At 35.4% G+C, this 15,465-nt stretch overlaps 1 protein-coding gene across 2 annotated transcripts in view; it reads left to right on the forward strand.

Moving 5' to 3' along the window:
• The window catches only part of PPHLN1 (periphilin 1), a 58,011-nt gene that overhangs the window by 8,544 nt on the left and 34,002 nt on the right, over positions 1-15,465 (forward strand). For both annotated transcript variants that reach the window (XM_068190022.1, XM_068190023.1), the window contains exon 5: positions 12,933-13,183. In XM_068190022.1, the coding sequence (XP_068046123.1) occupies positions 12,933-13,183 (251 nt within the window). The remainder of the gene's footprint in view (positions 1-12,932; positions 13,184-15,465) is intronic.

Here is a 15,465-nt window from a genome sequence, read left to right on the forward strand (position 1 = left end):
AGCATTACTCTTCTTTCCACATGCGTTTTGAGAGTTGTTAGCCCTGTTTTATACTATGTTTAGTGAACAGCTGTCATCCTGACCGTGACTTTTTTATGGCGAAAATACGTATTTTATATGTAAAAAATAAAGGAATACAGAGGATATGCAGGGCATAGATTTCAAAATGAGTTCCCAGCTCTTTCTCGCCTGTAGTCACCTAAGGAATTTTGAAATTTAGGAACTGATGTGAATTTTGTTTTAGCTTGATTTGAAGCGCCTTTTGGTTTAAGTGTAGTTGGCACATATAAAGAATTGTACATCATAGTTTGGAGGAAATTTTCTGCACACATTAATGCCTTGGTTGCTGATGCTATGAGAATTCAAAGCAATTCAAAGGAGGTTGAGATCAATTAAGGCATGACTTCTTCGTACATTTCTCTTGTACTGATGTTGATAATTTCTGGAGCTGCGTTAGTGCTTGTCTTCAGCAATATATTAGGCTCATTTATGCAAAGCACTCATGCATGTCAGATTTTTTTAAAAAATTGCAGGGAGCTATGCTGTTATATGTTAAAGGATTCTAGTTTTGTAGTACTTCCCTATGGGCCTCTTAGCATTGGGTTTTGCATCCAAGTTCATTTTTATAAGGTCAGATGAACTTTTCAGTGTGAAATGCTTTGGAAGATTGTTAGCTGCTGTTCACTTTAGTCATGCCAATTTTTAATCCTTTTGAGTGCACAGAGCATTACTTCATTCTTTTTTTTTTTAACCAACCAAACTGAGTTTACAAGATCTGAAATATATGAAACTTGGCAAGTTAAGATGGGTAAGACTCATCTTCAAAGAGAAATTACAAAATGACGCACTTGTAAATCCCAGCTACACATGCATTAAATTTGATCCTTAGAATGATCCAAGGCCCAGATTTTTGTAGAATAAGTGTTGCCATATTTGTAGAATAAGTAAAAAGTAGACTCCTGAGAAGTGGCTTACATAGGACATTTTTAATATCTCCTCTTCAGCTGTACATATGAATAATTTTTCCTTTGCTAAGGGAGGAAACTTGTTGCTACTATGTGTGTTGTTTTGTTCATTGTGTGTTGGCTTTTTCTCCCACGTTCTAAGTGAAATTAGGAAGTAATTTTAGTAGTCCAGTCTTTAATGCTAATGCATTTGTCCATCAAAACCATATCTGCTTATTTCCTGGAGTGCTTAGGAAATGCTTTGTAATAAATGGAAATACTGAAGTAATTTTGGTGCTACAAATGAGAGAAAACTGTCTGGTAAAATATAGAAACTTAATTGTAAACAATTTGATCTGTGAACAATTGCAATTCATTGGTCAGTTCTATGTTTTGTTTTGGAAGTTTTTTAAATCAGTGACTTACTGTCTTTTCTTTGAAAAAAATATGTGGTTTTCTGAGCATTAAACTTGCAATTCCACTTTAGGGTGGTAAAGCATAATATACCTTGGTTTTTCTAGATGCATGCACCTTCATAGTGAGAATGCCTTTACTGCAGGCCATGGAGTAAATTGGTTGCAAAGTGGGGGATAGAAGCCCAGCAATCTTGGCCTTTTGATGTCTGCTTCAACTACCCTTCCATTTAGTGATTAACCCCTTGTAAGTGCACAGAGTGATGACAGGATGTTGTAGAGTTGTGGTCTGAAGATCGTACATCGGGAAGAAAATTGTACTTTGGTAAGAATGGTTATTTTAAATTAAGACCTTTGATGAGAGAGTCTCTAGATGGAAGTTGAGGGTCACTGACTCTTCTCTCAATAAAGCAGCACTTAATACTGAGAGTCCAGATGTGTCATAGGCCAAGGCAGTTATCTTTACATTGTCACTATGCAATCACCTTTGAATTACAGGAGGCAGTTGTTTCTTGGGTTTTTTTTTCTCCTTCTCATGTGTTTGCTTTAATTAATGAAATAGTGAATGTGTTTAAATAGTACAGTATATTAAAGCAGTGTATTATATTGTGGGAGGCCTTTAGGCTTTGGATTTAAACTTTCTTTTCATGTAAACTGATCTGTGTCTTGCTTATAGAAGATAAACTTAGCCAAAGGGATTTATGAGATGGTGCTATAAATGTACATAAGTCTGCGTTTTGTTGCAATATTTGACAGCTCTTAAGGGACACCATACAAGAACCTCATTCTTTATTAAAAGATGTATGGAGGGAAATAAATATGGCAGTCACCCAAAGAAAATGGTTTTGCTTTTGACAGAGATTGATAAGCAGAATTGTAATTGTACTCATTAGCACATGCCTTTTTCTTTTAATAAATAAATAGGATCTCTGCCAGAACATTGAACCTCTCAGGTGTTCATATGGCTGAGTAGCTTGTTTATTCATATACAACATTACAGTTTCCTTATAATAGATCATTGTGGTAGATTCGTTATACCTGTCTACAACTCCAGGCAAGAACTTGTCTGTTGAAATCTTTTGCTCAGAAAACCCATTGTGTTAAGCTGCTAGCTAAATTAGTTTATCTTGGCTTATGATGTTTTGGAGGGTGGAGGGGGGAAAATTAGAACCTTTTGGAACAAGATAATAGGTAATATACAACTTAAAAATTGGTTCTGTTTTACACTAAATATTTAATGACTTCATATTCAGTTCATGTTTTATGCAGCAGTCTTGCTGATTCAGTACTTACTACATTTTCTTTAAGAACTGTTTTTTGCTCTGCTGGCTGTAGCTCTTTTGTTCTTAGGACAACCAACTTGTTTGCAAACTGAGATTTATGTTCCATAATTTGACTGTCATTACTCAGTCAGAGTTAAATATATCTGATTGTATGCCAGCACTTTGGGTTCTGTAGGTCCATAAGTTTTTATTTTGAGTGGATTTTAAGAACTCAAATTTTCTTATGCAGATACCACATAGCATTTTAAAAATGCCCTGTACTGAAGACTGAGTATAATCAAAAGCAGTTCAGAAATATCCACTGATGCAGGTCAACTGAAAGTAAAAAAGTTTCAATTTGGACAAGTTTCGTTTTATTGTGATGAACCTTTCTTCTATTTAACTCAGAACCCAGAGACTATCTATGTGAACACTGCCTTTTTTTCTTACTAGGAATTTTATGTCAATCTGAATTTCTGCTGCATATGGGCCCTGTGTGCATATATCTAGAATTATTCTGGAAGCCTCATTCAAAGCACGACTGCTGTCATTCCACTTCTGAAATGTTTGTCACTTGAGAATGGGGGGAAGAGGAGAGATTGGTAGGCAGGGTTTCAACTGTAGATTTTTTTTGCCCCCATCCTCTAATGTAAAAATATGGGGAGGAGGTAGAAATTGCTCTTACTTTCAACTGGGTTGTTTTGGTTGTTTTTACATGTTTTAGCTAATTGTGCAGCTAAATTGGAAGGTGAATGTTGCTTTTACTGGCAGCTAGTTTTAGTTGCTAAGAGATTAATATTTTAATTTTTTTTTGGTGTAACAATTGATTGTGATGTTTATTGAAGGCTGTTTTATTTTCTTTGCAAAATTTATCTATCCAATGCTAAAAAACAAGTTTGCTTTCAGAAATTGCTTACTGATAGTTTTGTTCCTTTTAGAGGATCTTGAAGAATTCTAATCGATTATGCAGTTTCCATCTCAGGATGAGAGAAAGGAGTTTAAACTATCAAATTAGCAGAACTTCCTGCTGTTTTTTTTTTCTGCTGAGCTTGTAAATAAACAGCCTCATACAATAGAGTCGGCATGTTAGATGAAATGTGGAATGGTTCTAAATCTTGGATTTAATTTCTCTAAAAGCCCTAAGAGAAAATTGGGTGAGCTTGTTTTTGAAAAGCATAATTACAATAGCTATTTTCAGGCTGATTTTGTGTGTATGGTATTTCTTACACTTTGGTCCTTTTAAATGTTTCGGTTACATTTAAATACAGCTTTTCTGCTGTGATTCTGAGGCATTGAGAAAGGATAAAGACAGATATTTATAAACTTTGCTAAGAACATTTTTATATTCCTAAAAATTGTTGTTGAATAAGGAATGGCCAGGTAGTAAATTGACTTGTAAGTATTTGACAAAATTAGAGCAAACACACCAAATTTAGTAAAAAAACAAACCCAAGAAGTTCTTATCATGTCAGTTCTCAGCTGCTATCATATTTATTTGACTTGCTTTTGATTTAAGGCTGTGTTACATTTTAAGGATTTGTGGCTTTTTGTGTGTACACCTGTTTCCCACTGTAGTTTTTGTAAGGTTTTAAATTGTTGCATGAAATTGATGTCATCATTATATTTTTTAACAGGGCCTATTGTGTGAGACACCTGTTTACTACAGGTGTTGATATGTTATGATACACCTCTAAGGAAAAATTCAGTAGTCTGTGCAGATTCTGTTAAATTTTGTATTAACATTGATTCATTGTTCAAACCTAAGTCACATCTTGGAAAATTATGATTTCCTTCTAATAAATGTTGTTTACATAATGCTAATAAACTGCAAGGGGGTCCTCTGTTTACAATGTATGATAGGATAACATGCCTAAAGATAAGATTATGTACGTTTACACTGCAAGATCTTGATTAACATATTTCTTAAAGGAAGACTTTGAAAAGCGAGCTCGCCTGGTCCAGTCTTATAGCTAGCACCATAGATGGTATCAAAACTAGCAGGTTAATGGTGGATTGGGAAATAATGAGGCAAACTCCCATGGGTAGCACTTGATTATTCTGGAAAAGTTGGCTAACTACTTGGTTGAAAAACAGCTAGCTTTGGAGACAGTGGGGGAGGGAAAGAGAAGGGAGTGTCCCTTTGAGTGCAGACAACTTCTGTTAAGATGGCGTCTAATAAAATAATCTCAAAGTCAATGAATTGGACTGATGAATGTAGTCATGGCTTTCTCATGTTGAGGTGTATTGTCACAGAGGACTTTGACATAATTTCCCTTAGGAAAGTAAATTCTTCTTCATCATCTGTTAGGTTCCAAGGACTTGTTTGATTTATTTTGAAAATATATATATTTTAGATTCAATTCCTATTGAGAGAGGGTGGGAATATTAGGATACAGGAGAGGAGAGGAAAAAGTGTAGTGTTACCGATAATTTAGGCATCCTTTTGTTAAGCATTTTGCTTTAAAGAGAAAATTTTTGATGTGCCATTTCCTTGTGTTTAGTGTGTTATGATCTACATCTGAGGAAAAATTAATCAAATAAAGCAATTCCATGATCTCATGCTATTAGTATTATTTTTAAAAGATGATACTATTTTTTGCGTGGTAACAAATTATTCTCAGTGTTAGTCTTGACATTAGTTCATGATATGTATTTGTTAGTCTTGACATTAGTTCATTATATATATTTGCATAACCTTGAAGGTTTTTTCCTTTGTATATGAAGCTCTGTAGAACTTGTTTATGAGCTGACAATAAATGCCTTTGTCTAAGTGAAACCGAATATTGATGTCATTACACACAGCAGGGTTGGGTCAGCCAGTTGTGGGAATGTCTTTCTCTTCTGAAGTCTGACTTTCAACAGTTGCATGTGTTAAATTAAGTTATATCTTCTCTAGCCTAGTATGCCTAATAATTTTTGAAAATGGGGCTTGAAAGCATGATTCTGAAATTTGGAAGTAAAATGGAAAAAAATGTTTTAGTGTATTGACTTACAGAATTATAGAATGGTTTGAGTTGGAAGGTACCTTCAAAGGTCATCTAGGCAACCCCCTGCAGTAAGCAGGGACATCTTCAAGTAGATCAGGTTGGTCAGAGCCCCATCCAGCCTGACCCTGTATGTTTTTCCAAGGATGGGTTATTTGCTCTCTGGGCAACCTGTTCCAGTGTTTCAGCATGCTCATCATAAACATTTCCTGGCAGAGCCTTTCTTCTCCAGGCTGAACACCACCAACTCTCGCACAGACGTTCTCCATCCCACCTGATAATTTTTGTTGCCGTCCTTTGTACCTGGTCCAACTGTCTATCCATGTCTTTCCAGGACTTTGGAGCTGGGTGCTGTGTACCAGGTGGGATCTCATCAGAGTAGAGTAGATGGGCAAACTAATTCATGTTTCAGTTACTAGACTCAGTATGCATTCTACAATTTTTAACTTGCTAGATGCAGTTTTTGAAGCATTTTGTACAAGGATTATCTATCTGAGTAAGGTGAAAGATTACATTAACAGAGGAGACTGAAGTATAAAGCAGTGAATTACCTACTTTAAAACCTCTTTTCAGCTACTCTTAATTAATACTTACTAAAATTTGTGTCTGTTAAAACAGCAATCTATTTTAAAACTTATTTTTGCATTTACATTTACTGGTCAGTGTTGCTAGATATGTATGTCTGTTATTTTTAGGGGAAAAAAAGGAGTGCTACTTGAGGCTTATTGGTTCTAACTTCAACTGCTCAAGAAATCTGTCAAGGAACCTGTTTTATTTATCATAATTAATGAAAAGTCACAAATGCAGTAAAGAGACTGATTTCCCTACAGCAATTTGTATGTTTCTACAAAAAGTATGTTTCCACAGCAGTTTAAACTATCTAAACAGGGGGCATTGTGGTCCTTCCCCTCTCCCTGGTTCGGTTTCAGGTGTTTGTACATTTCATGTAGCTGGTTCTGTGTGCTAGCCCACCGCAATGAATTAAATATTTATCTGCCAGTATTGTTGTTTGAGAGAAAATATAAATGCCAGCTTAGGCACAGAACTGAAATGTAGATCCAAGGAAGGTTGCAGAGTTGAGGATTGCAGCAGCACCAGTTTCAATCAGTATGAGCTGTCATGGTGCTCCAAAGTTAACTGTTAATAAATCACTGAAATAACGGAAGGCATACAGGAGTTGCAAAAGGATTTTTAATAAGGAATTTACCCAAGCAGCATAGCTTGCCTATGTGTTAAATATCTTCCAACAATTAATATTTATAATATATAGGAAATGGCCTACAAAAAGAGGCAAGAGATATTAATGTTTATTATAGAGACTGTAAATTGTAGTGAAAGTGAAGGAAAAGAGCAAAGTGGAAAATAAAAAAGAAAGCTACATGGCTGAATAATTTATAAGAGGAAATGTCTCTCTTAACTTTCTGATTTTGAACAAACTGTATACCTAACAGGAAGGAATGAGACCACATAAAGAAAAATTTCATTATGTGCAATGGATTTTTTTCTGCATATATGTGCAATGTCTTTTATATTGAGAAATCCAGAAGCAGAGGCAGTAGTGTGCTAACTTTGCTGAAATTTGCTATGCAGAAGTCCATATCACTGTTACAATGCTTTGAGGCATATAAGCAAGTGAAATCTATTTGACCTAATTGCTTCAAATCTCACATTAATTTAAAAATAAAAACATAGAGGTCTGTGAAGCATTTTTGTCATTTAGAGAAAAATTGAATGCTTTTCTGATTTACAGATCTCATTAAGGGATTTGGAAATAGAAAAATTAGTAAATTAGTAAGGGTATTGTCAATCAGTATTACTGACATAAGGTATTACTGCTTACAAACATGTTCCACAACTTGCTCTTTCCTTTTGCAGCTTTTTATTGATAGTGTTAGAAAGTCAACCCCAAGAGCTGGTTAAATCAGCATATCCTAGCACTAATTTTTGCGTTCTTTTGACAATGAACTAATGGCATTCTGCAGCACACTGAAAAGCTTAAGTGCTCTTCCAGCAGCTATTTCATGGTTTGTGGGTTCTTCTATGGAAGGATTTTAAAGATAGCTTTTGGGGAAAGAGTAATAGCTTGCTGAACATAAAATTCACTTATGTCCTTAAAATAAAGTGCAAAAGTATTTCTCTCTGGGGCTTAGTGTGTATATAAGACAAATGCTTGTCTGCATTAAATTGTTTGGCACGTACTAAGTGTGAAGTAAATTCAAAGCCCTCAAAGAAAAGACACTTTTGAGGGATACCAATGTGCTTTGGTACCTCAGGAAAATGTTTTAAAACTCTTTTCTGTGTGCTGGTCTCTGCCTGAGGCAGGACAGCAGTAAAAGTGCAAGCACATACTTAGGAATCTCTGTCCATTAGAACTTTGTCTAGAAGTTAAAATGTTGACCAGTTTCTCTGGTCTGTTAGGGCATTGGGAAGAAAAAAAAAGTATGTAAAGTACCATATTCTGCTTCCTGGCTCTTTTCCAATTTTTAAGCTTATATTGCGATAGAAGATTTCAGTTGTTTCCATTTTGAATTAAGTCTGTTTAGGAATTGGTTTAGTTTCTACTGCATAGAGTCATAAAATAGGAGAGGTTTATGAGCTAGGTCCCTGAGCTAGTTGTCTGAACTACTTTACCCTTCTGGGGTGATAGGCTGCTCAAAGGGTAGTTGTAAATGTTGTAGCTGTTTATAGAAATTGTAATTTGGTCCATCACTTTAAGAAAATACTTCCTCTAGAATTTAAGACCTATGTTTTGTTTTCTATTTTAGAGAAATTGGGAGGTCTTACTAAGCTCTTGTTTTTGAAAAGAAGAAAAACCAAGATCACATGCATTTAAATGCAGTTATTTTGTCTAATTTGATCTTAATTTGTCTAAATAACATATTTTGTCTTTATTCTGCAAAGAGTTGTCTAAAGCTGTTTGCTCTTAATTCTTTGGTACTTAAATCTGTGTTTTTCTGGACTCTGTTACTTTTTTCTCTGTCCTTATCTGTGACTGACCATAATTTCTCCTTGTCAGATAATAGTTTTAGTTTAAACATACATTTATTATATAGGCTGATCTTGCAGCACGTCTAATGGTACATTATCAGTGACAATAAAAAGGAGGAGGGTACTAAGAAGAAAGAGCAATGTAGTGGGATTTCCAGTGCCATTGACATGTATGGCTTTACTATTCAATTAAAGGACATAGAAGCATTTCTCTCTAATCTTGCTGTAATATTCAGATTGTCTTATTTTTTATTCTCTGACCTGTTATGACATCCCAAGGTGGTGGCAGGGAGAGAGTAGTTGAGTAGCTTTCATACTGACTGAGGTGGACAAATGCTCTTTGCTTATGAGAACTTCAGAAGTACTGCGTGCAGCATAAAAATCATGAAACACATATATTTTCAAATTTTTTTGTGCATTTGGTATTTCTGGGTATCCTTTTCTGCTTGAAACAGCGTTTTACAATGCCTGTTTCCTTTCCTTCCTCACCCTTCATACAGAAAGCTGTTAATAAGATTATGCTGGCTGGTCCAAATTATGTTAATTTCATTTAGAGCAAAATGCAGATATCACAAGTGCTCTAGTAACTTGCTTAGTCATAAAACGTTGAAAACCAATTGTCAATAAGAAATCTTATCATCATTTCAAATGTTCAAATGAAAGCCATGAAACCAGGTGCAATTTCTTCTATCCGTGATGGTGTAATTCACTGTATTATTTTAGCTTAGGATAAATCTGCATAAGGATCTTCAGGCAATAACAAGAGATTATAGCAAATCTCCAAAGCAGAGCCTGAGTAAGTTGTTGGTTTGTTGCACAACCGTGTACTTTAGAAAGAAATGGAATGACTTCTGGGAGAGGGGTGGCTGGAATCTTGCACCACCTACATTTACTCTGAAGATGTTAAAAGTGGAGGTGTTCTTGCCTCTTCTTTTAGAGGCTGGGGGCGTTGTATATTTTATTAAATATTTTCTACATCATCTGATTCATGTTGCTAGCTCTTGCAATGTCCTGAAAAGGCAGGCAAAAGGAATTTTAGTTTAACTTTTCCTCTCCCTCCCCCTTGCATCTGTGTTATGAGGCAGAAAAAGTATTTTCAGTTAAGGATTCAGTTCAGATCTTGACTGTTTTATCTCTTTGCACTGAAGTCTGGTGTTGCAGAAGCTATTTATGGCTTCTTCAATTTATAAATATAAAATAAGATATAAAAGTGTGAGAGTTATTTCTAGGCAAGGTTAGTAATTAAGCACAAGCCTGTAAACGGAGTGTTTAATCCCTTTGACAATAGCAGTAATCTTTCTTGGATGCAAGGGATCACAAAAACATGTCTGACTTTTTAATCTAGGTTATAGGCAGCACTCACCTGTGAATTACTGGAAGACCCTCCTGTTTCTGTTCCACACAATATGCTGTTTTGTTGCCAGTGTTCAGCTCCGTGTCAAAAATGAGAATTATGTTCACTATGGCTGGACCATAATGTAGATTAATGTTCTAGTTGAAAAGTTGAATGTAATGGGATCTAGAAGTTCCAGAGGATAGTGAGCATGAAGTATTGTAGGCTGTTACCCAGTAGCACAGATTCAACGAGAGTGATCTAAGAATCCTCTTACAGTAAAGCTTTTTCTCTTATTGCATGTGATGTGCTTCACGTACCCAAGTACCTCTCTATTCCTGGGCATTTCACATCCAGGAAGTGATTTCATTTTACCTCTAAGTACTCTTAAGAGATAAACCTGACACTCTGGCTTGTGTTAATCTTTGTTTCACAGAGTTTAAGCTATACCACTGTGCTGTTTCTGATCTGTAGGCAACTGAAAATCTCCTCAGTGTTGTATTCCCTCTGTTTTCTGCTGTGCTGGAAGTCATACCGTCATCTGTTCTGTAGTTGTGTTTTGTTCTTGAGGAAACTTGAACTGATGGTGAACTGAAAGAGCTGTCAGGCTGGAGCTCCTTCCCAGCTGCCCTTGGTGAATGGTATATCACAAAATGGCTGTTTTTGAAAATTTCAGAAGCTCCTCCAAGACTGTCAGCTTCAGAGAGAACTTAATGGTCAAGTTTCATCAAAGTTAACAATGATACTGCTTCCTGTTGCAACACTACTGAGAGAACAAAATTGTGCTCTCAGGATTAAGTGTGAATTATGAACACAAAGTACAAAGATTTGAGGGATGCTATATAAAAGAGATTAATTCTGTATTTGTTTTTAAGGGCAGTAGCTCTATTTTAAAGTCTATTTTGCATCTCTATTAAATATTGTCCCTGCTCAATAAACCTTTTGAGTATGTGTTGGAATCTGAAGCATGTGCTTAACTGCTTTGCTGAACTGGGGCCTTCATTACCAAATTGCAGGTGTATGTTAGCTGAAGTATTTAAGGAAAAAAAAAACTATAAAACAATGCTTACTTTGTTCTGTTTGGTGTGTTACATTAATGGAAAACATCAGAAATTCTGTGCTGTTGCTATGCTGTCCCAAACAGATTTAATATAATTAATGGCACGAATGTTCTGTATGAGATATAGTGTAGTTAAGAATTAACATGCAGTGATGAAATAAAAATTCAAAAATTGAATGTGAGATTCTATTTTAGGGTGCATACTATTATTGCAGAATGTGGCTTTCAGATGTCTTCCTGTTTAAAAATGCATTTCAATTACATTTAAAAAAAATTCTTATGTGGATATTAGAGTATGTATTATATGTGTCCAATAGCTGGGGCTCTGAAAACATTGCCATAATAAACTGCTCTGTATACGAGGGTTTAATAACGTGGTCATAAAAGTGTGTTTTACACATAAGAGTGGTGTACTGGTCTGCCAGAAAGCTTGTGCTTTAAAAATAAATAACATTATTTAAACAGAGCGATTGAGAAGGAAATGCAAGAAAAAGTGCACTAGGCCATTCCTGATAAAGATTTGATCAATGTGTTCTTTAATAAATAAATTACCCCCCACTTAGGTAGAAAAACTAGTTCAGTGCTGAGTTAATCTAGTATTCTTCAAGCCTGAACTTACACTTCATGTCTGTTGCTACATAAAATGTTCATACATATAATGAAGACGTGCTTTCCATGCAAAAAGTAAACCTGCACTGTGTAAAACACATCAGTGTCACAGGGGTTTTGTTTTGTGGTGCTACCTGTGAAGCTTCTGTAGCCCAAAACACCTTTGGCACACAGAAATTCTTTGTTATCTGCCACAAATATGAGCCTGTGCTATGCTGCAGGAATTGTACGTCTTTTCTTCTTCTTCACTGATTAGCTAAAATTAGCTCTAGCTACATTGTGCTAAATGAGACCACCAGATCTTTGAGAGACACTCCTCTATGTAAAATACTGGATTCTGATGTGAAATAGGAGAGAGGATACATTCTGATTTACTAGAAGTGCTATGAAATCTTGCAGGTTTCTATGGAGAAGCTGAGAATTAGTTGCTACTCTTACCAATGCATCTTCCGACCAAGGCAAAAGTGGCAAACTAGATTCAGTTGGCCCGTGTGTCTTGTAACTCTGAGATTCTTAAGGACAAGTTTGAAATGATACTAGGTGTTTTTTTTCACCTTTACACATACATGTATATTAATATGATTTACAAATAACCATCACATTTGTGCTGTGGTCTGGAGTAACAATATTTAAATTTAGTAGACAGTTTTGGTGTTTATTAAATTATGTTTTTAAATCAGTTGGGTTTGTGACTTTTTGCATTAAAGTTCAAAATTAATATTGTGTGTTGTGAGAAACATATTTAGGAGATATAAGTCTTCATATTTTCATTCAAGAGTTGACCTTGGGTGGATTCATAGGAGAGAGAATAGATATTCTGCAGATTTCTTCTTGTCTTTGCTGGTTATAAGCTGAAATCTGCCAGTGATATTTTGTGTAGCAAGGCATATGAAATCAAATGAGGAATATAGGCCCTTGAAAATAAGAGAAAAACATAGCTGAAAAATGCCAAATAATGTAAGCAATATTTGCATATTCACTTTTAGCTATTGTAAATTAAGGTTTAATTTCCAAGGTAAGTGTACTGAATCCGAACAAAGTTGTGGGAGTTCTTATTTCATCATTGTCTTTTTCTTACATTTTAGCTGTATTATTAAGAGGTAGAAAGGAATTAAATCCTAGTAATGAAGTACCTCAATGAAATACGAAAATACTAACTTTTCCTTTTTTTAACTTGTTTTTCATTCCTTGCTTAGTACTCTTAAAAACACTGAAGATTTTGGATGTGTTTGACAGTTAACCTGTTTGTATTTACCAGGCATGAACTGTTGCCATCATACTGTTCCATAAACATTGGAAGGATAAGTAAATTGCTTGTATTTTTCTGTTGTCTTCCAAGGGATGTCAGGGATGGGTTCAGAAGAAAAAGCTTCTATTCTTCTCATTATTCAAGAGATCGATCCCCTCACAAGAGGGACTCTCCTTTCTTCAGGGACTCGCCCGGGAGCCGAAGGGATTCTCCGCACAGCAGATCTGGCTCTAGTGTCAGCAGCAGGAGCTACTCTCCTGAAAGAAGCAAAGCCTATCCCTTCCACCAGCATAGCAGAAATATGTCATCTTTACATAAAAGAAATGTTTCTTCTCAGCAAGGTAATGCTGGATTAATGATGGGACCTGGCTAGTGAGGTGAAACTGCAGCTCACTGTATAAGCCTTTTTTCCTTACATGCTCTTTTTAAAATGGGAAAAGCTGACATTTTGTACTATGTGCTGTCTGCTCTGGTTGTTTCACTGTACTCTCTGTTCCCTTATGTATTTCATGTGGGAGATTGTAGGTGTTATTTTGGTATCAGGTCTAGACTGACTGGAGGAGTTTCAGCTGCACAGCTTTTTCTAGTATTTTATATTCTTTTTAGTATCAGCTTCTATTATTTCTTTATGTGCTTCACTGGATTTCCTGACAAGAAACTTTACTTCATCTACTGCAGATGAAGACATTTCCTCCTGCAACCAAAATAAAACAGGGATTAAAAATAAATGGAGAAATGAAGGTACATACTTCTACTTGTTTCATTGTCTCTAAATTTTGCTAGGCTTTTGAAACTGATTGGTTTTTAGTAATTACATTTCAATGCCAAAACCTCTCAGATCGGGCTCTCCTCAAAGAAATGTGAAGCATATCTCAGTTGAGTCTGTTCTGACTTTTAAAAGCTTGGCTGTTAATGTTTCCCAGAAGTCTAATGAATCATCTGTTTTGAAAATATTTGAGGTTTCATATTTAAATGATTTGGAAAAAAAAAAAAAGGAATTCCTTTTTTTAGTATACTACGATCTTAGCCACTCTGTTTGTACAGCTTATGTAAATTAATCCAATTTGATCACCCTTTCTGCAAATGCTTTCTAGTGAACTATGCAAACCTACTGTTCATTTTGGCAGCTTTTTAAAAATTAATTAGATTTTTTTTCACTCACTGAGAAGGCACATTGTGTTTCCAGAGTGACACTGAATCATTATGTGGCACTTCGTCTCAAAAAAGATCTTTGTAGTTTTGTTAACATTGTTTAAATATTGAGGAATAATTTCACTCCTTGCAGAGTGGAATGGTCTTTCTATTTGAGCATTACAGTGCTTTCAAGATTTTATAGCAATACTTAGTGAACATAAATTCCTCTAAGTGTAGGAGAGAAAGAAAAAAATAAGATAGTTAACTAATTTTCTAGAAGTCTTGTAGTTGTGCAGCTTGTAATTACTAGGGACAGGAAAACAATTTTGTGAGAAACCATACAAAGTTTTAGAAATGTTTTTTTTTTTTTTTTTTTTTAATTTGAGCTGACTTTGATCATATGTGTATATACTATATGGTTAGAATTACACAGACAATAGTGGAGGTAGTGACGTAGAAGCAGATACGTTCACAAACCAGAAAAGATGCTGATCAAGAGAGGAGCTTACATCTAGGTCTATGGTTTTTGATATTTTCTCCCGGTTGCATGGTTAAATACCTTTCCCAATCACCTTTAGATAAGTTTTAAGAGACCAGCTGAGTTGTACAATGGACATTTCTTTTTTCCTTTCCCTGGAAAGGAGAACTACTAAAATGTCTGTCTAGATGACTGAATAAAAACACCTTTTTGCAAGGTATAAATGGTTTAAATAATACTTTTTAGAATAATTTTTTAATATGATTTGCCTTAGGTAAGCTCATGGATTGCATATTTAAAAGGAACATCAAGTGGGACACCTCATATATGTCAGCAGTACATTTGAATGGATTTACAACATTCAAAGTATATACTATTTCATATGGAATTTGCAATATGGCATCTTTCTAAAATATTATAATGCTGTTTGAAATCATGCTATCTGAATAGGTTTGGCCACATGACTTGCAGTAATGAAGGAATATCCCATGCTCTACAGCCTTTCATACATTGGGATAAATACAGAATTCAAACAAAGAAAACTACAGGGATGTGAAGAAGCGAGGGAAAGGACTAATGGAAAGGGCAAGCATTCATCTGTGTTGGGAGAGCACGGAGAGGAGCAGGATGGGATGTTTAATTTTAGAGGTAGGGCCTTGGGGCTCAAAATAGCTGCATGCAGTCTGAAAAAAATGGCCTAATAATGTCTTCTAATTAAGTGGTGTTTTTTCACTTTGCTTAACTTTGAATAGCTTTCTGCCATTTGTATCAATTCATTTCATCTGCTCAGGTGCAAACATAAACCATTGAACTGAGATAGTCTTTAAGGAATCAAGTCTGTCAAAGGAGGCATGCGGGAGGCAGAATTAGATTAGTCCATGAATTTAAAAGGAGGTGGCTTGTCTGTGGGGCTGAAAAGCAGGTATCACAGGAGCAAAACTTGTGTTACTTAGTGGTGACAAGGGCGATGTTCTGTGCTTTGTTGTTTAGACTCATTAAATTAAAGCCATA

This window comes from Anomalospiza imberbis, chromosome 5, assembly GCF_031753505.1.
Source record: "Anomalospiza imberbis isolate Cuckoo-Finch-1a 21T00152 chromosome 5, ASM3175350v1, whole genome shotgun sequence".
NCBI lineage: Eukaryota > Metazoa > Chordata > Aves > Passeriformes > Viduidae > Anomalospiza > Anomalospiza imberbis.